This window comes from Geospiza fortis, unplaced genomic scaffold (genome assembly GCF_000277835.1).
Source record: "Geospiza fortis unplaced genomic scaffold, GeoFor_1.0 scaffold40, whole genome shotgun sequence".
Taxonomy (NCBI): domain Eukaryota; kingdom Metazoa; phylum Chordata; class Aves; order Passeriformes; family Thraupidae; genus Geospiza; species Geospiza fortis.
Window position 1 is genome coordinate 4,804,185 of NW_005054297.1, and position 23,419 is coordinate 4,827,603.

The 23,419-nt window shown below is 36.8% G+C and overlaps 1 protein-coding gene across 1 annotated transcript in view; it reads right to left on the reverse strand.

Annotated features, from left to right (window-relative positions):
• Window positions 1-366: 366 nt before the first annotated feature.
• DHX15 (DEAH-box helicase 15) overlaps window positions 367-23,419 on the reverse strand; it is a 47,406-nt gene continuing 24,353 nt past the window's right edge. The window contains exons 7-15 of the mRNA XM_031055479.1: window positions 22,469-22,636; window positions 18,692-18,778; window positions 16,680-16,829; window positions 16,413-16,521; window positions 15,110-15,301; window positions 11,922-12,044; window positions 9,613-9,803; window positions 2,108-2,277; window positions 367-932 (exon numbers count right to left, since the gene is read on the reverse strand). Coding sequence (XP_030911339.1) covers window positions 815-932; window positions 2,108-2,277; window positions 9,613-9,803; window positions 11,922-12,044; window positions 15,110-15,301; window positions 16,413-16,521; window positions 16,680-16,829; window positions 18,692-18,778; window positions 22,469-22,636 — 1,308 coding nt within the window. The 3' untranslated portion in view covers window positions 367-814. The remainder of the gene's footprint in view (window positions 933-2,107; window positions 2,278-9,612; window positions 9,804-11,921; window positions 12,045-15,109; window positions 15,302-16,412; window positions 16,522-16,679; window positions 16,830-18,691; window positions 18,779-22,468; window positions 22,637-23,419) is intronic.

The window sequence follows — 23,419 nt, forward strand, 5'->3', positions numbered from 1 at the left end:
GATCCTAAACAGTACCTGAACACTGCCCAGCAGAGCAATTTCTACCTGGCCACACACACTTCACTTCATAGGACACGCTACTACAGTTCTGTCTGAGAAATATTTAGGGCTATGTTGGAAGAAAGCATTCTCCTAACACATCTGCATGCATTCTGAGTTTTCCTAAATAATTTTAACAAGTTTGCAAGGGATGAACATTGTATGCATCATATTATATCATCATTGTGCTGTTTAAACATCTGTACTTTTAGTATTAAAATATTAAACTACTGCCATGTCAATCAAACAGCAGTTTAATGGGAGACTAAATGGGCTTCTCATATTACAATCAAAACAATAGAAATACTGACATACTGTGGCACAAAATTAGTATAAATAGACTTTATTGAAGTCAGTACCCTTGTACTGAAGCCAAAGATTGTGTCTACAGAAGCACAAGTTGTAACATTTCACAACTTCTAAAAGGAATGTCAACAATTACAACGATCATGCATACCATGGTCGATAATCACATTTTTAGAAGCATTTTCAACCATTTCTAAAGAAATGCTTATAACATTGTTATATATAGAACTACTTTCAATAAACTGCAAAACATTGATTAGCTTTTCCAGTATGAGCTACAGTGTCAACACAAAAGGGAGGCATAAATGTTTAATTTATGAAATCAGAATGGAATATTTACTGTAAAGAAAAATTAAAAAGCTTTCAAATAAAGGCCATTATTGAACCAAAGTGAAGAGCACAACTTGAACTTTGAATCCTTTCATCTCTTAAAGCTGTCCTCTGAATAACTTCAGTTCAAAGCATAAATTCAGTACTGTGAGTATTCCTTGGACTGAAGTTTGGCAATGATGCGATCCAACTGTCTCTTTGCTTCACACTGTGGAAAATTGCTCATGTCATAATATTGAGGGGCAATTTTCACCAGCCTGTCAAAAAAGGAGAAGCTTGTTACTGATACTCAAACTTTAAAATGCATTTTACAGAAATTCTACAACTGAAAGAAACAAAAGTTATCCATTATTTTCAGCTCATTCTGCAATTCTAAGATTAACTGAAATTTACACAGATGCACACATTTAAAATGGCAGTGCCATCCTGAGTAAGTGTCCAAGTTCAAAGCAAAAAGCACGCACATGAGTCTCACGAGATGCTTCTGTCTGGCCATGTGCATCTTACAGACTTTTGCTGCTGCTTCAGTACCTACCATGGCAACCCACACAGTCAGAGCCTCTGCTTAATGTCAGAGTCCATCAGCCACAGAAGTCTACACAAACAACCACTTGTGTCAAGAGTACAGCTCAGCCTTAGCTGTTTTAAACTCAGAAGTACAACCAAGGCCATAGGATCCTGCTTTAGGTTAGTGTTTGTTGAACCAAGATTTCTAAGCAGGGATTCAAACACATTTTCCATTAAGATACTACAGACAATAAAAATACGTATGCTGTGTTTTCCAGCTTATGAATCTTTAAACTCTTCCTGCACAACCTGCTTACTACAACCTGGTAAATAAAGTACAACCTTAAAGACAGGCAAGATGCTTCAGATCTCTGCTTGTGTGCAGAGATTCAGGCTTCTGATTTCCTTGATATATTTAGCTGATGAGTAAGTATCATAACATGGGAGGCTGTACCACTATTATCATCTCTTTCCTTAGAATTTTAAGCAAGCACGAAATACTGTTCAGAGCCTTCTGAAAAAATCAGACAGAAGTCTTAGATCTTGAGAACAGAAGCACTGATACTGAGCTATCTCCTAGCTAACTCAGGTATGCAAGTGGGTACTAGGACATACCCACAAAACTCAAACTCCAAGCAGCTCCAGGCTTACTGAAGTAACTAGTTCTAAGTCAAGCTGTGCACTGTACACAGAGTCCAGGCATCCGAGGTCTAACACAAAACCCATGAAAAGGCACAAGTACCCATAAAGAAAACCTTCAGTCATCTACAAGACCTCAGTCCATACCACTGCCGTTCCTCAAACCATTTCTGTAAAACTAGCTTCAGGAAAAGTGAAAAGAATTAACTTGACTTAAAAAAAGGAAAAAAAAAAACACCCCAAGAACTCTACAGTAGATCATGACTGTTGCAATACTTTGGCTTACCATTCTGGCTTGATGTCTGTACATGTCCGGATGTAATTCTTCGTTGTAAGGACAAACTCATTATACAGCACCCATTCTGGTTTGTGATCAAGAACAGTGGAGGGATGCAACTGCACCACCTGGTTATCTTTCACTGTTAAATAATGCCCTGTTCGCTCCAAATGTGCCACCTAAATAAAAAGACATTTTTCCATTAGCACAGGCAATTTTTAAATGAAGCAATTTCAAGCTGATTGTTAAGTGTTTTATACAAAACAAACCAACCCAACTTTCAAACCTTATCTAAATTTGGCACGTTACTTGACCACTTCAAGTATTCAAGGTTTTTTATAGACACAATCAAGATGCCAGATGTTTTTGCTAACTACCATGGTATGTGTATATTCTAATACACAATTCAAGCAACATACAAAAATAATTATCACCCAAAGAGAATAATCATTATTGCAACAGCAGCAATGCAAACACAAAGGAAGGGAATATATACTGGACAGGTTTGCAACATCACACTAAGTCAACTGTGGTCTACTACAGACATCTGCTTCAAGCATTTCATTTGCAGTAGCCACTGTAGGGCCAGCAAGCCACAACATTATCCTTTTATGAGAGAGGTCTCACTACAGCATGAGCTTCAGAGCTGAAAAATGTAGGTTCAGCGACACATTTGTGCTGTGACCTTGGTGAAAATCAATTAACCTCCCTCTGACTAAGCTTCTTGCTCTATGAAAGGGAATAATGCCTGCCTTGCCAAGATGCTCCGATACCCAGCTCATTAAGATTTGGTAAAGCAGACAGTTATCCTTTGAATGATATCCTCTGTACCAACAGCTAATCTAACAGAACAAGTAACTAAAATTAACTCTTTGATACCAGTAGTTGAAAATAACCTCCTCTCATTATGTATATACACACACACACACGGAGTGAAAAGATTAAATAGGTTGGGCAATGGCTGAAAGACAGCAAAAATTTGTATTCATAATAAGATCATTAGCTGTTTTCCTTTAATATAGACTATATACTTCCTTGTTTTCTTGAATTCCTAGGTATATTTCACCTTTTTTTTTTTCCAAGTCAAGAGCAAATTCCACCTATTAGATTAAAACCCCAGGCCTTCTAAAACAATAGCTACCTCAAGTTTTAAACCAGAATATCTCTTTACTAAGAAATTACTTACTTTGAGTGTACTTCTCTTTAAAATGTTATGACATTAATATCCAGAACATGTTTTAGGAGTAGAACAAGATATTTCAATAGTTTGCAAATTTTGTCACACAAGATTTGAGAGATAACAGTTTATTTCAAGTCTGGGAAACCAGAAGACATTCCTTTAAATGGAGATTAACAGCACACTGTAATGATTTAGGCCTAATTTTATTTAGCTCAATATAACATCTGTAACATTAAATAGCAGTATAGGTGCAAACCAGACTAGATTAGACACTCATGTGTCACAGGCCTAGCACAAACACAGCACACCTTGCTGTAGGATTACAATTTTTTTCAAAGGAAGTTTTGTTTAAAAATCAATTTCATTTTTCAGATCAGAAGTACACATGCATACAGAAGTATCTATTTTACCTGTTCTAGTTCTTTCTAGAAAAGGACAGAACAATGCATTATTTAGGTTTTATTCTAGAAAAGTGTGCTGTTAAATTCAATACAATTTACCTTTAGCATCTCAGTCTCACCCATATGTATTAAAACAGTAAAGTCTTATACTCTAACTTTCCCAAATACAATTTTCTTTTACATGTCATTTGTAATGGTAGAGTTATGTTTCTTATTGACTTTGCATAATTCTGAAGCATACTCAAAGAAAAATAAATGCTACAGAAATGTGTCTCTTAATTAGCTCTTAATTTCCAGGGAAGGACAAGAATTTAAATAACCCCAATTACAAAGAAAATGTTTCCTCAGACCATTGATATCAGGGACAAGCCACCTTTAGGTGGTTATATACTATTGTGACTGGCATCAATCCTGAGGTAACAGTGAGCTGCAGTATTTATCCTCTTTAGCTGTTTCTACAGAGTGTGCTTGCTGGCACACACCTTGGTAAAGAATTTCAGGGTCAGTGATGGCAACTCTGTGGGGAAATACACAGTGAAGCTATAGCTCCAGAGCAAGTCACGGGGATCTGCCAGCTGCTGCATTTTCCTGCTCATTCCTGGCCTGCACTGTTCCAGCACAGATGACCGAGCCCATTCTTGCTTCCACTTTGTGAGTGGCCTGCCAGGTCACTGAGCTGAAAGAATTTAGAATGGGCTCAGGCAGGCACCAAGGCTGACATAAGAAAGTGAACAAGGACAAATGGAAGGCAGCTTCTATCGCTCCTCTGAAAGCCTGGCTTGCAAGCATAACCAGTGCCTTAAGTACAGGGGTGGATAGACCAGGTGTCCTCCAGAGGGCCTTTTCACCTCAACCATTCTGTGATGTTTGTCAGAGTATAAAGAGCATAAGCTTCCACAGAAACCACAGGATTATACAGAGTATGTTGAGGAAATGGGTGCATTTTTGATGAGCAGTGGTAGCAAGCAAGATACTACAGAACATACCTGAACCCTGAGATCCCAAAGAATCAGGCTAATTGGACATGACTAAAAGAATGGGCAAGTGCCAAGCCAGCCCATGTATCTCTGCAACAGATTACTTTGAAAAGCTCTCTAAAACATGGCTGATGTTTTAGAGACAATTATAGTATTTCTATGAACGTGACAAACCCAAACAAGGGCACATGCCACAAGAAGAAAAAATGTTTCACTTCAAATTCTCACCACAATTTTGTTAAGAATTACACACCCTCCTCTGAAATTTTAAGTATGCTTGTGCTAATTTATTAGCTATCATGTCATGGAATCTAGAGGGCAAAGTCAGGGGTCTTCAATCAAACACTAACACTAAATCCAAATGCACTTGGAAGGTCAAAAGCAGGAACAGTACCCTAGCCCTTTCAGATTTAAGGCTATACATTGTGATGCGATAGTCTTGACAGACTGTTTAGAGAAATGATTGGTCTTTATTCTTTCTGACAAACCAATGCTAGCATGCACCAAAGGAACCTTGGCAGTTGCCTGGATTTCCAAAATTTCTGCTTGGAGCACATGCAAGAGTGTTTCTGAATCTATTAAAAAGTTTTACACCACTCTTCTGCATTCCTAAAGAGCAAAATGAATACTATTAAATGCACCACTGACCACCTTTGTGTCGTAAGTTTATTAAATTACCATTCTATTATTGTAGGAGCCTGATTATGTAAAGACTTCAAAATATACATAATTTCATATAAGAAATAAGCACCAAAGACTGAGTAGCATCAGGAATGAGATTTTAATTAGAAGGCAAATCATCTGACATCTAACTTCCTGTACAGTATTGGTCATTATCCTCTGTAGTGACCATGATATATATAGCCTGTATTTGACTATGTCACATCTCCCAAGAAAGATTCCAAGCTTGATCTGTATACCTTTCTAGCCAAGAGGGCCAATGGTATCCTGGGGTGCATCAGGAAGAGCACTGCCTGCAGCATGAGGGAGGTGATCCTGCCCCTCTACTCAGCCCTAGTGAAGCTTATCTGGAATGCTATGTCCAGTTCTGGGCTCCTCAGTACAAGAGAGACATGGAGCTCCAGGAGCAGGTCCACAGAAGTGCTATAAAGATGAAAGGACTGGAGCATCTCTGTTACAAGGAAAGGCTGAGGAAGCTGGGCCTGTTCAGCCTTGAGAAGAGGGACCCCATCAGTACCTAATCAGTATCTGAAGAGAGGGTGGCAGGAGGAAGGAGCCAGGCTCTCTTCTGTGGTGCCAAGCAAGAGGACAAGAAGAAACAAACAGAAATGAATTTAAGTTCCATTTGAACACAAGGAAGAACTTCTTTACTCAGCAGTAGCAGAGCACTGAAAGAGACTGCCCAGAGAGTTTGTGGTTTCTCTCATGGGAGACATTCCAGATCTGTCTGACCACAATCCTGTGCCATGTTCTCTAGGATGAGACTGTTTGAGCAGGGAGGCTAGACCAGATAATCCAACTGTAGCCCCTTCCAACCCAACCCATTCTTTTATTTGAGAACATAGGACTTGCTTCCACCTTTAAATTCTGATTTAAACTATCAACTATCAGTTCTTGTTCTGTCTTCAATACTAGATTGAAAATACAATGATAAAAACCTAGGTTGCTTTTGACAACTGATAAAAAACAAAATCACTAAGAGGAAGATGACCCATCCTGAAGTAATTTGCTTGCCTTTTCCAATTCGTTTCCTTATCTTACTTCCTGTGGTGTTACTATTTTTTGCTTAGTTTTAACCACAGTTACTTCAGCTACTATTAACACTTTAAAGATTCTAAGCTTAGTTTTGAACAGGTATCAGAGATAAGCCTCCATTAAGGGGTTATCTAGTCTTTTGACTTACTTTGATCCCCACCTAACACTAAGCTACAGTATTTATCCTACTTAGATTTTTCCATAAAGTCTGCTTAGTTACTTAACAGAAGTAGGAGAAATAATCTATACCTAGTTCCGTAAATTTATTACTAAATTACAAATATATTACACAGTACAATATGCCAATTCCTCTCCCTTTGTAAGACAGACTATGTTTGGAACAAAGTAATTGAGAAATCAGCGCTTCTCTTTTTGCAAAGACCACCCTTGCTGTATTTTACATATCCTTTGCATATTCTGATATGTGATACAGAAAGTTATTTTTAAAAGTTTTGCATTATAAGAACTAGAAGAAATCTGAGACACAGCACAAAAATTTTAAAAGACATTTAACTTGTCAATATCTATCTTTCCATAAGTTTTACTATACACAGAACTGTTGACAGTTTTAAATTATTTTACTATTCACTTTGCTTGTCTATGGTAGATTTACTGGAATTCAAATTTGCATTTAAATATGAAGGGTAAAGAGATGATTCATCACCAGCAGAAATTCCATATTTATCTGTCTCTGACACACAACTGAAGGCAGGTATACAGTACTTAGCACTGATTACATAACCAGTACTATTACAATAGTCAGTACAAACCTATACTGTCTGACATAAACTACATATCTTGATTAGTACAGTAAATTCTGCAGTGAATTTTTATAACTGGTTTTAGGACAGTAGGCAATTACCAAAGTCTAAACCATCCAGCAAACAAGAAGTATTTCAAGACAATGGCTACTATTGCTTTTTCCATTTCACACTGCCTTTTTAAATTTAGAAAGTTGGAAGAATCAACTTCTGCCATGTGTTGTCCATACACCTCAGTACTTTACATGCAGAAGCTATCCAGAGTACATGCACACATTTCACAAGTGCCCACACTTGGAATTCCACACATGTTCTCTACTAAGAGGACAAAGGATGATGTACGCATTTCATTACTAAGGTTTTCTGAACAAGAGCCCCCAAATGCTACAGCCTGAATATTAGCATGGAGAGGGTGTACTGTAAGTACTGTAAGTACTTCAGCTGCTGGTAAGTAACATCTGAGTATTTAAAATTTTTCTACTGAAGGTTTCTTAAAGCAACATGGAATTCATCATAAAAAGTTCAGAGCCAAGGTCAAATACATACCACACTATCACAGAGGTTTAAAGAATTGAAGAAACTCAAACTAAAATAGACAAACACTTTGAAGCAGAAGAGTAACAGCTGAAATGGCTTCTACTCCAAAGAGGTCAAGAGGATATAGTTATAGCTGATATATCCTGATACACCCCAAAAATTCTACTAGGCACTTTGTGTGAGGGAGGCAGTAATGAACCTACTGACCATGGAAGCCCAAGGAGACTTCTGGACAAGCTTTAATTTTCACCTGCATGAGCCTATTTACTACTGTACTCACAGCAAAAATACTAAGTCAGATCTTTAACTCCTATGACACAGAGACCAAAAATCTACTTGCACCAACACTGGTGCAGCTCCCCATGCATGGGAACAGGTGTTCTCTAATAAGAAAACACCAATTAGAGGAAGAGTTTTGCTCCGAGTAACATAAAACAAACTGAGAGCACACCAACTTCCAAGTACATGGCCTCTCCACAGGTCCAACTAAGAGAAAGAAGGCATGGGGTATAGTGCCAAACAAAAGTGCGGCTGTGGCACTCAGTCCTGCCTGGGGCCCAAAATGGAATGCTGGGCAGAACTGTTCTTTGTTTTTCAAAACATTTACAGAATTAAAGGGGTAGGTGGGAATGTGTTCTGAAGCATTTGCCAAGAAATATGCAGAAAACATGTCCCAAATTCAAGGACTGAACACAGTTACAGCCTACTTGCCTGAAAGGTTACAGCAAGTAAGGCTTTAGAACCATTTAAGTATTTAAAAGCAGCCTTAATCTGACATTTGCATTACAGTGAAATGCAGTTGCTGACATTGGGATCTCTGTATTCTGAAAACCCAGAACATGTTTTTGCTGCAGACTGGCTGGCTGAGCCCTAGAGACAACACTTGGCAGGGGCGGTTTAAGGACAGGGTGCCCAAGTCTGCGCCCCAGCTGGGGTGTGTAAGTGCAGTGCTTGTCAGGCCCATGCCATCTCCACCTGCACAGCACTGACCAGCTGGCAAGTGTCTGTGTTTGAACACCACCAGAGTGCAGTCCAAGGGAAAAATCAGGAAATGCAATGCGCACTGGTCAGCCTCCTAAAGATAACAAGATTGTACTCTCCAAAAGTGAGGTTTTAGGCTCTAGCAGAGATGTTGCAGAGACGTGACAAATGCTTTTTTGCTATGAAAAGCATTATCACAACAGTCCAAAATCAATGAGCATGGAGATCCACAGTTTGTAACTGCAAGAGCCAGCAAAGAGACTCTAGCAGTCTTAAGCGATGAACGTTGAGGGAAAAAACACAGCAGGATGGGACTAAGGGGGGAAAAAAACCCCAAAAAAACCCAAAACCAAACAAAAAATAGACAAAACCCCAAGCAGTCTGCATTCTAGCTTGGGGCATGCTTAACCTGAAATGCAAAGCACGCAGGTGGCAGCAGTGGAGACTGGCTTCCATAGCATCCTGGCTCAACTGGCAAATGCACTTCAAACAGTATACATCTTAAGATTACAGAAGTGCTCCAGTATCTGACCCATGTAATTGAAAATTGAAATATAAATATGGAAAAATATACAAACGAAAATACTGTCTTTCTGTAAGTACCGTGTTTTTTTCATATTTACATATCACTATACTTCCCCTTTTTGGTATCAGATTACAAATAACTTTAGAACTACATATTCTGCAGTTACTTCGAAATGTTTTATGTAGGCATGAATGCTCATAGCAGAAAGGAGATTTTGATACACTGATAAGACTGCCCTCAACTTTTTTTCCATTTGACTAAAGAATGTGCTACTTGAGTCATCACCAAGCAACTTGACAAAGACTACATGGTAATACAGTTAGCCACATGTAATTTAAGTAACATTTATTAAGCTTTAGCAAACTATAACAACAATACTAATATTATGAGCCACATAAACACTGAACAACTTTCCCTATGAGAATGCACACATACCTGCATGAAATACCCAGTAACTAACGCCTTCCTTATGTTGATGTAGTAGTCTCGACTGGTAAAATCTGTGCTTCTACGAGGCAAATTAAATCTATCCATGATTCGTGACAGCTGCTGGCGTACATTGTCTGCAGACATCAGGGACCTGTAGTTAATGAAGTTGTCGTAACACCACTGAACCGACTCATGATCTGCAACATTAGAAAACATGAATCAAAATTAGAACAAGTAAATGAAATAGCAACTAACCAATTCATCAATCAGATGAACCAGAAAAAAAAAATCCATAAACTTTTATAAATGGTAACAGCTCTTGGTTTATTCAGTTGATTTCCTGCACTAGGTAACTTGAAAAAATTTTCTATCCAGGAAGCACGTGGTCAGGACAGAAGAAAAGCAGGGATTTTCCCCCCCTCACCAATATAACATAAACACAATCACTGCTGTTTTACTGAAATACCATACCACTAAATATTAGACACTTCAAAAATCCCACCCTGCAACTAGAAAAACCATCTTCCTAGAAAAACCTGAAGTGTAAAACATTTCATGATGTCAGGAGGACTGCACAGCCTTTAACTGCAGCATGTAATGAACATACAAGATAACTGTACCTAACTACGCTGTATCTGAGAAATGAAACCCTACTTCAATTAAACATTCAAGTAAAAGCTAAGAGCTATACAGTCTGTTCTCAAAGTGTGACACACCTCACAGCAGTTTAAGTAAATGTGACTGGTAAAATACAGCCACTATAACAGAACTGGTAGCTCTGAAAAATCTGATAAAACAGCAAGCCTCAGCTATTCTGTCAGTATAAATATCTGCATGTTTCATATCAAGAAACCTAGTTCTCCCCTAGCTACTCTCTGACATTTCAAGTAATGCTCTTCTAATCTATGTCAGTTTAATAATCCAACAAAGCCAGTCTTAAGAATTAAAACTTAAGGTAACTCTTGGAAAGAAGAGACTCTTCTTAATTTGCACTGAAAAGAATGAAGGCTATGGAAGTCGAGGTAAGTCCAAGTTCTTTCTTGCACTTTACCTTACAGAATATATTTTAAACGAAGTATGAATAAAGCTGTTGCACAGTTATGATTGTACTGTACAGTACCATAGCATACTACTTGCTGAGCCAACTGAACTATGCATCATGGATAACTCATAAATGTTTTATATTGTTCTATATACAAACAGTAGAAGCATTTTGTCTTCTGATTCCAGAAGACAATTCAGTTTTACAAGATGACTCCTAAAATAGCTCCATCCCTCAGTAACCTGAGTATTAAAGCAATGGTTTCCAGAAACATGCACAAATTGTCTGCCAGATATTCTGCATCCTATTAATGAAAAAGCTAACAGGAAAAAAAAAGCAACACACGTTTTTATTTAGAGATGTTTCATAAAACTTTCTCAGCTACTGCTTGTATTGTAAACTGAATGTATTTGTTGACTTTTGCACTTATTTTAGATTGTCATATAATGACAATGTTAGAAGGTTTCAGTACAGAATTTCTAAATCAAACTTGTAACAGAAAGGGGCATTGAGCTGCATTTCTTTTTATTCAGGGTAAAAAGACTGCTTGTTTTTTGTTTGCTAACAGGAAAGTATAACTGGAGCACCCAAGTTCACATGGCTGGCAGTTTATAGCCATCTTTTTATTTGCCACCAATATAAGTCAGTTTAAAAAGTGGGTCATTTTCTCATTGTTGAAGAGAACTATGAGAAAGTACTCATAGTGCTAAAATACACTTTGGCTATGTTGAAGAGGATCATATATTTTCTCTAAATTCCATCCACAGAAATTACATAATTGAAACATATGTATCATACAGTTCTATGTTATTTCTTGTTGATGCATCATGCCTTTGCCTCTCAATCTATTCCAAAGCCTTATTACAGAATTCCTAACTACATTAAGAAATCAGAATTAAAAAGGTTTTTTGTTCTAAGGCCGTATCCTTCTCCAAATTCACAGTTTTTTCTGCACTGCTCTCCCTGAAAAAATCACTAAGCAATTATGCCTATTTTTTATAATTAATGTTAAATAAGCGTCCAATATTTCTTAATTACAGGAACACTTGCTTCCTTCTGTCCAAGGTTACCCAGCATTGATTTAAAAGCCCGGTTTGTTTGCATGCTCATCACTTTATTACAAGATTGCTTGGGTAGTTTTTTGGTTTTGTTTGACCCCCAAAGGAAAGTAGCACTTAAATAATAAAAACCAAGCCCTTCAAGTGTCCTTGGAATCCAGAAATGGAAGTTGGCAGTACAAAGCATAAATAATTTTACTAAGACACAGACTTACTTTGCTTGAAAGCATGGTAGACATTCAGCAACGTCAAATGATCTCCATCTATGTGGGCAAACCTCATCTTGGCTTCATCTGCTGCTTTCTTTGCTTCCGTGGGGCGAACAAAACACTGTGGGACTAAACAAGGTTGGTATGGGCCCAACACAAACGCCCATATCGATGAGTCACGCATTCACAGATAGAGGAACAAGGCCTAGCTAGGTCAGTGCACAGAGCATAGGGCAGGGCAGGATGGCCTCCAACTGCATCTTGGACTGTTTACTACCTTGATTTGGTACATCAACACCTAACCACATCTGTAAGACAAGAGGGTTTCAAAGCTACAGAGTACCTGATTATTTAAATAGAATTATATGTATGCATCAAAATCTCTAGTCTGAAGGCCATCAAGGTTACTAAGCAGACTGGAAGGCTAAACAAATCTTAGTTCAAATCCAGTGCTGATAGCTCTACCAGGAGCTAGTACCCCATGGAATTAAACACTTTAATTACAAATCTGCTTTTTCAGAAAGCCCCTACAATGTAAATATTTCTGAAACTGTAGTGTACTAGCACAGTCTAAACCAACTTGAGGTTTGATATCATAAGTCTGTTACTAGACAGAACACACCAGTGAAGTCTCTTCCCACATGGCATTGCTATCAGCACTGGTATACAGAAACATGTGAATGAAAGTATTAATAAGTCTAAAGGCTGTGATGGTAGCGGTAGTGGTGGAAGGTTAAACTGTCCTTTGGCACTACTTCAAATAAAAAATATAGATCAAAAAACGCAACATGAACTTTATCATTATATTCTCTTACATACATCTGACTCTTCTCGCTTGCATGCAAAAATCATGTTACCATCTCTTTTCCAGCCACAAACTAGCAAAGACCATAAACAGTATTGCAGCCTAGTTAATTCATGGTCTGTCAACATTCTAGTAAGTTGTAAGATTGATATCAATCCACAAGATCTTTAAAGTAGTTATAAAGAGATCTGCTGGAGCAGGGAGGTTGCACCAGGTCACCCACTGTGATTCCTTCCAACCTTACCCATTTTGTGATATACTTTATAGAGCTTTACGCCAGAAAATAAATCAGTTTGGTTTTAAGTGTAATTTTTAAGAGGTTAAATTTCAATAACATTAATGATTAAATACTAAAAATCTTTTATCATTTTCCAGCTGCTTGGGACTACATTAGTTTTCTCATTAACTGAAGCCCTGCAATCACATGAGAACACCTCTGCATATGACATATCCCTATCAAATGAGGGCTTTTTTATGCAGTGTTGTGTAGTTTTTCTTTAGTCTTAAATTTGCACAGAAGCCCCAAAGCATGAGATATTGTAAACTGAATACCAGAGATGCAACTTGAGCAAAAAAATTCACACTGTAACAGTGAATCATGGTAACAAATCAACAAAGACCAATGCATTAAAGAAAACGGAAATGCAGGCATGAAATAAACACCCTGTATAATGGGTCCTGCATTTGAAAAAAAAGAGATAACATCAAGTGTGTATTTTAATTTCTAATTCATACTAATAAAAGCAAAACCCAGATTATTCTATCACTGTCTTAAATCAGTATTTTGAAAAGTAATAGTACTTTCCATACCACAGCATGACAGCATGGCTCTTATAAAATGTAGTATAATCATTTAATCTGCTCATTTAATCTCCTCATTTTTAATGCTATTTTTGCTCTTTTCTGTCACCTAGTTTCCCACTCAGTCCAAACTAAATACATGGATCCCTATAAACAACCTGACAATCTTTATGTGCACTTAATGCACCAAAATACACTATCTATTATGCTGCTGGTTTAAAGTGCTTACTTTGGGAAACAGCCGTCACAAAGACCAGAACTGTGGGTTTTTTAAGAGTAGTGTTTTAGTTATGACCCATACATTAACCAGCTTCAATCAATTTTTTATTTTTTCCCCCAAAACTTATTTATCATTATGTTAATTATGGTTTAAACCAAAGAAGATATCATGGCCTGGGGAAAGGTAAATTGGAAAAGCAGTAAGGCAAATCAATTGAAGGCCACAGACAAAAATACTAAACTGACTTGTTCTATAGTAGATACTGGTGGGGGAGAAGGGGGAAGAGAAGAGAAAGACAGGCACCAACCTACCACCACCTCCGCAATTAAGGCTACCATTTAATTAAAGAAAAATATTATGATTCTGCCCTGCCCATCTGCTCTGAGTCTGAACAATCATAACTCTGAAACAAACATTTTAACTTGTTCTTAAAAATGTTCATATAAATATACTGTAAAACTAAACTGAAGCAACAGGTTTTACACTTAGTCAAAACTTTTTTTTTTCTCTCTACCCAACCAAGTAAAGCATGTCAGCAATACACCTGCATTGTGGAGAGCCCGGTAAGTTATCACATCCCAAAGATAAAAGTGTTCTTACAAATATGAGCACCCCCATTTTCATAACAGATTAAAACTTGCTGCTTGTCCTATGACCTCAAGTCACAAAACAGTCACTTCTACACAATGGGGAAATTAAATACAAGGTTTGCTTGGTAACATTTTCCTCTCATTAAGCTCTCTTAGCAAGCAGCTCTGCTCCGACACAAAGCTATTCATGTAACAGCAGCAAAGTACAACTGTACACCTCAGTTAATTCTTACAAAGATACAGCTTCCTTCTAAGCTTCTTTTTTCCCTTTCAAAGTACCGACTATTCTCCAGTTTTGTCATTTAGTAACTGAAAAATGTATCATGTACAAGCTTATGATTTAATAGAAATTATACTCTAATCCCTTTGGGAAGACTGTGACTTATCAAAGTGCAGAAGAATGCACAATACGAAAGAGATTTTACTGCCTGAAAAATTAGTGGTCGAGATGACATTTCTGGGCCTGACTATTTCCTAAATGGAAATTTCTCTTCCACTAGCCTGGTTTCCCATTCCCAACCATTCATATATATAGATTTTTAACTGATGTTAGGAGCAAACACTTAGATCATTTTATGCAGTAGTTTTCAACACTACTGCTCACTAGCTTCAAGGTCTCTACATAAATCCATAATAACTGAACCCATATATGAAGTTTTAAAAAGTAAATCTAATTTTATTAAAAAAATATTTATGTTATTTTTCTGATGTGGGAAAATTAAATTTTCCCCAAACTGACGATCTGCAATTTGTTTAGTTTCTCTTTTCCTGCTATTACCTGACAACATGGCAGTAATGGATAGGACCTCATTAGAACAGTTGTAGTCACAGCTTGCAATAACCATTTTAGCCAGCTGTGGATCCAATGGAAATTCAGCCATCATGGATCCCAACTCAGTCAAGTCTCCATCATCATTTAAAGCAGCCAGATAATTTAAAAGCTCTAAGGCTCTCATCAGAGTTTCAGGAGCTGAAAGAAAAAAAAAAAGTAAATTTGCATATTACCCAAACGCTCTAAATCATCAAAAACCAAGGAAGCACAGACTGTTACTAGGTATCTTTTTTTTTTTTTTTGGTTCTCCATTCACTGGCGTCAAAATGCAAAACTGTTGCCAAATCCAGCAATACACGCCCTAGCATGAATGAATGGGGGCGGCAGGGAGGGAACGCTTACTTAGAAAAGCTTTAAAATAAATCACAAGCTTTGAATATTTGAAGATTACTGCTCTTCAAAATTCAGACAGCAGTGGCATTGTGAAATATTCAGTACCAGTAATATCACTTCTTCCTGTAGATACTTTTTCCCTTGTTCCATACTAAATAAATCAATAGTCCCAAAATTTCAGTCGTTAACCATAGATACCTACAAGCCTTTCAGAAAGCCACTAAGAATGTTCTCTTTATCTTGCATTCCTCACACAGCCAGTAGTAACCCACAAGGAAAAATAAAATGAAATCCAAAAGTCCTTCTGCTAAGCTGTCATACATGTTACACAAAACAAAGACTCTAACTGTTCTGCAGAACTATTTTACAACTTACATACTAGGTCAGATTTTTATTTAAGGGGAAAAAACAATGAATTTACCTATTTATATATGACTGATTTACTTTTCTGATTAGCAATATCACCCACTTATTTCTGAAGCATATATGAACATTTAAAACTTAGAAGAAAGATGCATAAAAACTACAGTTAGAACCAAACCATGTATTCAGCTTTAAAACACCAGCCCATTTTATTTACCAACAGTTGTTACCTGATTGCACAAATCAGAATGTGCAATCAAGGTGATAAATAAAAACCTCAAATAACAGACTTTGTAATGCCAAGAATTTGCTCTTATTCTCTGAAGGCAAGGGGCTTTCAACAGGCTTCCTTGGTTCCACTAAAACCTCTTACACAGAAAGAAAAAACTTGCTTGGATATGACACAGAGCACTACATTTCAGGATAAACAGAAGACAATTCTTGACAGATTACAATATAAAAAAACAGAAAAAAACAATGAGAGAATTTATTCCATGTTGTCATTATATAAAGTAGTCATAAAAATAAAGATTGTAAAGATGGAAAGAGATACCTGGAGGATCCATAAAATCAAAGTGCACCAAATCATCTATACCAAGCTTCTTGAGCTGTAATACTACAGATCCTAAGTTAGACCTCAAAATTTCAGGGTATGTGTTGTCCTGGGGGGGTGAGGGGGAAAAAAAAAAGAAAATTTGTAACACTTCTTCAGACACTTTATACTACATAAGTATTCAAATTCTCATTTCGTTTAATACCACAACACTCAACAACCTGAATCAGACATGTTTATAAACCCAATGTAAAAACCACATCTTACCTGCATTTCAGTTTTGTAGGCTTTCTCTGTATAAAGCCTGAAGCACTTGCCTGGTCGAGTACGACCAGCACGGCCAGCTCGCTGCTGGGCAGACGCTTTACTGATGGCAGTCACCAACAGAGACTCCACTCTGATCCGAGGATTGTACACCTGTTTCAGAGTGGACGCAGAGCAGGACAGAGGGTTAAAGAATAAACAATGTTCATGGATAGGACAACTACCCAAACTGCTTTAAACTTATTTTTAAACACAGCTTCTGCACAGGTTGTATGTATCTGAAAATGAAAAAAAAAAAAAACTGGCTACAAAAGACTCTGGAGAGCTTCAGATACAACTGCCTAGAGAACAGCATTTTTTATTCATCTGTTAACAGCAACTCCTGCCAGGCTCCCTGTTCTTAAATGTATTTTTAGATAGGATTTTCATGGCAAATGGAATGTGTCCAATTTGTTCTACAGAGTACTAAGCACTCGTGGCGCTTAAAAAATCCCATAAAAATGTTGTCTTGATATAACTACTGATGTCTTAAGTTTTAGCTTTCGTATTTTTCAGATTCTGTACTGACTTAGAGTGTAACTCTGAACTTCATATAAAGTGTCAGAAAGTTCTCTTCACAGTTCAGGCAGACAAAACAACCCGTTTCCAGCCTGAGAACCAAGGACACCATTACACCGTTACAGCTTCAGGCCCAAAAAGCATAAACAACGGTGAACTGAAGAACACAATTTGGGAGGACGGGCCTTCATAACCTGAAGGTGTAATTGGACAATTAACCCAAATATGTAAATCAACCAAAACTTATAAAAGTGTGAAAACTCAGACCAGGCATGCATCTTGGGTAGAGCCACAGTCAGGCTCTTGTACTGCCCAAGGTGTATCCTTTGAAGGCCTTTTAATAAATACCTACTTTATTCCTTTAACTCTGCCTAGCCTCCATTCCAGGTAGCCTCTCAAGGCTACGAGGTTGAATAATCATACTCAAGAAAAGAAAAATCTAACATTAAGGTTTCATGCAACTGTAAAGATCAGACTGATGACAAAACTGTATTTCAAGGATACATGCAGACTATGACAGTACAAAATATCTGCTGGTATTTACTGTAAAACTTCCACTGCAGTCATATCTAAAGAGCAGCGCTGCCAACTCAATAGGGCTCATGGAAAGGAATACACTGAAAACAAAGGCAGTAGTCAAAAAGCAATGTCAGCTGAAGACATTTTCAGTCCATGTTTTAAGACCTTTCCGGTATGATTCAGTATAAAATATGTACAGAAACCTTAATTCTTATACTGGAAGAATGCAGAAAGAACTATTTGTGAAAAAAGTTCAGCCTTAATGGTGATTGAACTGGCTGTACTCACATTCTGCTGTGTGTCTGTCTCATTTTGCAAAAGTTAAAAAGGCTGAAAATGTGTACCACTATTAAAGGAAAATACTAAGAAACCAAGTTATAAAGAAAGCTACATTTAGTGAAAAAAGCAAATGAAGCCAGTGACACTCGTATTTTATCTTATGTAGCTACTGGGTTGACTGTAGGAAAGCTACTTCAGTTCCTCTGAACACCCTACGATGTTCCAAGAACCACAATACGAGCTTGATTACAATCTTCAGGGCTGCAACAGTGCATGATAAATAGTGACATGAAACAGCAGGGATCATTTCTTCTCATTTTAGTGCTGGAGTTTTCTACAGTGACTTAAGAGAAGGCTTCCAGAACCACTTTTATTTACTTTCATACGATTTGTTTCACTTGAGCATCCTCAAGCACAGACTAACAGTACAAAACTGCCCTTCCTAAAGTATCTAGAAAAAACTATATTCCAAGACAAACACCAGACTAAGTGCAAACTGTAAAAATTGTAAGTTAAAAACAAAAAAAAATCCAAACCAACCAAATTCAAGATTTCAACTGTAAAAAGGCCTGTAAAGTGTTTGCAAAGGGAAGAGAAGCCTGAGCAAACCAGATTCCCTCACCTTTCCTACTACAAAGAGAAAAAAAAATGGTACATACCTTCTGTTTTGCAAAGCCAGGATCAATCACAAACACTACGCCATCTATTGTCAATGATGTCTCAGCAATGTTAGTGGACACCACAACCTGTCAAAAAAAAAAACAAACAACAAAAACCCAAACAACTAAATGAAACTACTTCATCCTAAAGATGAAGGGCTCCCATTTTGTGTCTGCACAAATAACTTTCAGTAAACTTTCCATCACTTAATCAATCTCTAGCAGAGCTGCTCTCCAACACTTTCACAGGATGATCTGAAATCAACCAGAGGAACTTCTAGTGAAAAGAAAACAATTTTCATCCACTGTTTTTTGCTCCCCTATGAGTATATCTATCGTAACAAATCTTAGGTCAGAAAAAGAAGAGCAAAAATTTAACTTATGAAACCACTACTCAATTTTTTTCCACATATCGCTAGTACAAAACAACAAGTTATACTGGAACCCTTTAACATCATGTATTAATTCTAGCTTTTTACCTTTTTCTGAAAGCCTGAACATGGTAAACTGGTTAAATAACATTAAATTGAATGTTATAACCAGAACAGGATTTTTTTAATTTGGTTTGAAATAAAGCTGTTACCAACACATTCCAGCTACAATTGTGAAAATATGTATTTAATTTCTACTGTCTTTTTCTATCACCAGAAAGTCAAACACCTTTACATATCTTTAATGTTTCATTCTTAGCCTTTCAGAAGGTTAAGTCCCATGCAAAAATTAAAGCAAAGGTGACTACCAGCGTTCCAAGGCTTGATTTGCCACCATTTAAATTTTTATGTCCAGAGACGCAGTGTAACAAGCTGTGGATACCATTAGCTCTCATCCCAACAGTGACCACAACGAAGCAGGTTATTACACATTATTATCTCAGAAAAGATCCAAGACCTGCTCAGGACTTCATCGAAAGTGCTTACCCTTCACTTCCTAACTCAGAGCATTCTGTCATTAGCGCTTTCAGTTTATCAGTTAGAACTAGAGAGACCCCTAATACTTAGTTCAGAATTACAATGAGGTCAATGACTGCTGATTTCCCTTCCTGCTTGCTGATCACTTTGCCAGTCAGCTACTTATCACACTCAGCTTGTCTCTTCTTAAGGTCTAAGCTTGCCCAAATACTACAATATATTGAAAGCAGTATTTTAGGAAAAACACTGACAATTATGTTGGAATTACAGTGTTTCACCCTAAAATGACGTGCTACTTAGAATTCCTCCAACAAACAGAAAATACTGTGCACATCATTTACAGGTGACCTGCACAAATTAGTCAGGAGATAACAGCTACATATATCAGTGCAAGTCAGTGCAAAATCTCAATACAGATTCTTCAAATACTAATTACAGAGCAGAGACAAAAGGTTTTTATCCTGCTTTTAACCACTGATTTCTATGAGGACACTTCAATATCAGGAACTCAATATAGTTAGCGTGCTTAGTCCACAGCTGTACAACAATTTAATTTGTACCTGAATTCACTTAATCTATACAGAACTTTCCTAAGGTAGAAAGAAAAAAGTTATTTATACAGTGGATTCTGTTGCACATACAGATATCATTTGTTAATGTCACATTGCTTAAAAAATGCCAATGACTGTAAAAAAAATAAGCAACTTTAAAAAAGACTGAAGAAATTATAGTATCTTTCAAGTCTAAATCAAAGTACAAAGCTACTTGAACATCAAACAATTGAAATTAGCACTTAACTATATAAAATAATGAATTATAATTAACCTTCGCTATAGTTTCGCAGTTTCTGAGATTAATTTAAAAACTTTGTTTTGAATATTAAAACATAGTGTCTACATCTAAAAACATATCCATACTGCATATGTATTAACTAGCAATGCTTAAGGCTGCTGAAACAGAAACTGCCAATGCAGTTTGACAAGAAGGGATAGGATGACAAGGAGCCTTTAACATAGGACAATAGAAGCATTAAGTCATCTTTGTCTTCCTCAATTTAAAAAAAACATTCTTACTAGTTAATCAGAATATTTGTCTGTAATCTTAAGCCTTCTCACAATAATAACTGCTTTCTTAGCTCAAAGAGGACAAAGAAAGTGCAAAGTCGTCAAGGTGCATCACTACTAGCTGTTACCATCACTACTACAGCAAAATGGCACACTACTTCCAGCATCTCTCACTCCATGAAGTAGGAGCTCAAGAGATACCTAAGCTATTGCAAGCACTTCACTTACACCTGTATGACCATTAGAGCCTTTGAAAGGATTCAGATCAGCTACTAGCTCCCTCCTCAGCAGCGCTAAAATCTAGGTTCAACTCCCACAAAGGACTGGGTGAAAACAGACATTTTCTTAAATAGACAGGCACAGTGTCACAGTTTTACTTTACATACCTTGACCACAGTTTTACTTTACATACCTTGATCACTAAGACTATCTAAAACTAAACCAACATTTAAAAAAATTACAACATGGATGCACTTTCACTCATAGTTAGATTTGTTATGGAGATAAAAAGTAAAATGTGGAAGTCAGAATATTTCAGCAAACATGAAAAGTAACTTCATAGGTCTAAGTGTGTTGTCTACATGCTGTGCCTGCTTTTCCCTATAGCAGGCATCTTTTGGGAATAACAACTTTTCTAGTAGTAAAACAGCTGCTACACCAAGAGTGTCCTCCTCTCAGAGACTGGTACTGGCTCTGTCATTTCAACTTAACAAAAACTACACTTTCCACTTATTATCCTCTTACGCAGAAAACCAAAACCTGCCTATCCTGAAAGGCATAGTTTTAAACATGAGTGAAAATTTAATTAAATATATAGCTATCACTTAGTACTTAAAAGCAATTTCATTCATTTAAGTCATTTGCAAATACAATTTTGTTGCAGCATTAGTTTCATGATTTGAGACTGAATGCTTTCAGCAATCAGCTTCTGCAGGAAGAGGAAGAGAATATCACTAAATTTGATAAGTGATTTATTCTTCCAGAACACTAGAAAGTTGTCACTAGTATTATACATGCACTGTACTGCACAAAAACAAAAATAATCAAGGAACAAACCCTGCCTAGAGCACATATGATTCAGCTTTGACCTTCAAAATCTTAGCTTTGTGACTGCCAGTTCTGTAGAGGAGTTTAGTTTTAGGAAGCTTTAATATGACTCCTTTCTAAAACACATATAGCTTCTACTACGGATTACTGGAGTATTGACATAATAATTTAATTAAGAACATTCATTGTGCCATTTCAAGTTTTTCAGTTTCTCAATCGATTTTGCCTAATGAAAGAACCTCAATTCCTCATTTATTACTACCAAAATACAAACCTTGAACTTCAACATACTTGTTTTAACTTGCACCTTCTCATAAACCTTAAGAAACAGGTAAAACCTGCCTGACAATCTACCCCTAAGAGACAGCTTAAATTGTCTCAAAAAAAAAAGGAAAGGGGGGAAAAAAAGCACATCTCAAAATAATTACTTATAGAAAAAATCCCATCCTCCACATAAATCATCTTTCACATAAGAAACTTAAATGAATGCCATTCTCATTCAGTCAAATCAAACTGTTAGCACATCCTGGCCCTATATAGATGGAGGACAGAACTTTGGTTCGTACGGAGAGACAAATTTCAAGTTATCTAAAAACTGTAATGTGATAAAATACTGCATTTTTAAGGCTTCATAAAAAAACCCCTTGTACTTGTTGCTGTTGAAATATATTTAAATGAGCTGAAAGTCATATTTCATGGCCCATGCAACCATGAGTACCTACTTACAGAACAGAATACTAACACAGCTTAGTATTTACCTTTCTTCCTATTGCTCCATTTTGTTTTTTCGGTGGGGGAGGTTCAAATATTCTTTGCTGTTGCTGTGGAGGAAGGGTGGAATACAATGGAATGATTTTTATGTCACCAACTTCAGGACCTAAGTCATCAATTTCACGTTTTATCCTCTTGCAGGCTTCATCAATCTCCTGCAAAACAAAAATACTGGTTAGAAGAGAACTCCATGAAAGAGGAAGCATATTTAGAGAGCTTATGACAATTAGATTAAGTATACACCCTGAAGAACAATCACAATAACTTCTACTTTAAAAAATAAAAAAATCAATCAAGGTGCTTACTGAATCTGCAATCAAATTTCCACAATACTTCAAGATGTTTCAGCTTCTATACTCTAATGAACAGCATAATTTGCATTCAAGATCCTTTTTCTTTTAGTCATGTTTCCTAATTAAATCTCTACAAATTGTACTAAAATTGAAATCTCTCACCCTGGAATATTAAACTGCACTCATGACCTTTTCAATTTTCACAATCTGAAGGAAATTGATGTGCAAGATATTTAAAATAAGCCAATTAAGCTTTAATGTCACGTATCACTAATGCAATTATATGGAAGATTTGCTTCATTGTACCTAATGAGAACAAACACCTTTACAGTATAAACATGGATACTCAAAACCAAACCTCTCAATCCTAGGCTTCAGATCTTACTTTAAAATTAACTGAAATTCCATTTAAGCTTAAGAAAAGTCAGTGAAATTCTCTGAAGATGAAAGACGTTTTACACTTTTTTCTACCATAGTATTTTCTAGCCTATTTTCTGCTTACCATACAAAACAGTTCGCCACAGCCCAATTGTTCTAAGTTCATTTCATTTTCAAACAACTACATTTAAGCCACCTATGTGACCAATCGTTCTGAGAAGATCTAAGTAAAGTTCGATTGCACAGAAATTTAGGTTAATGAGTAAT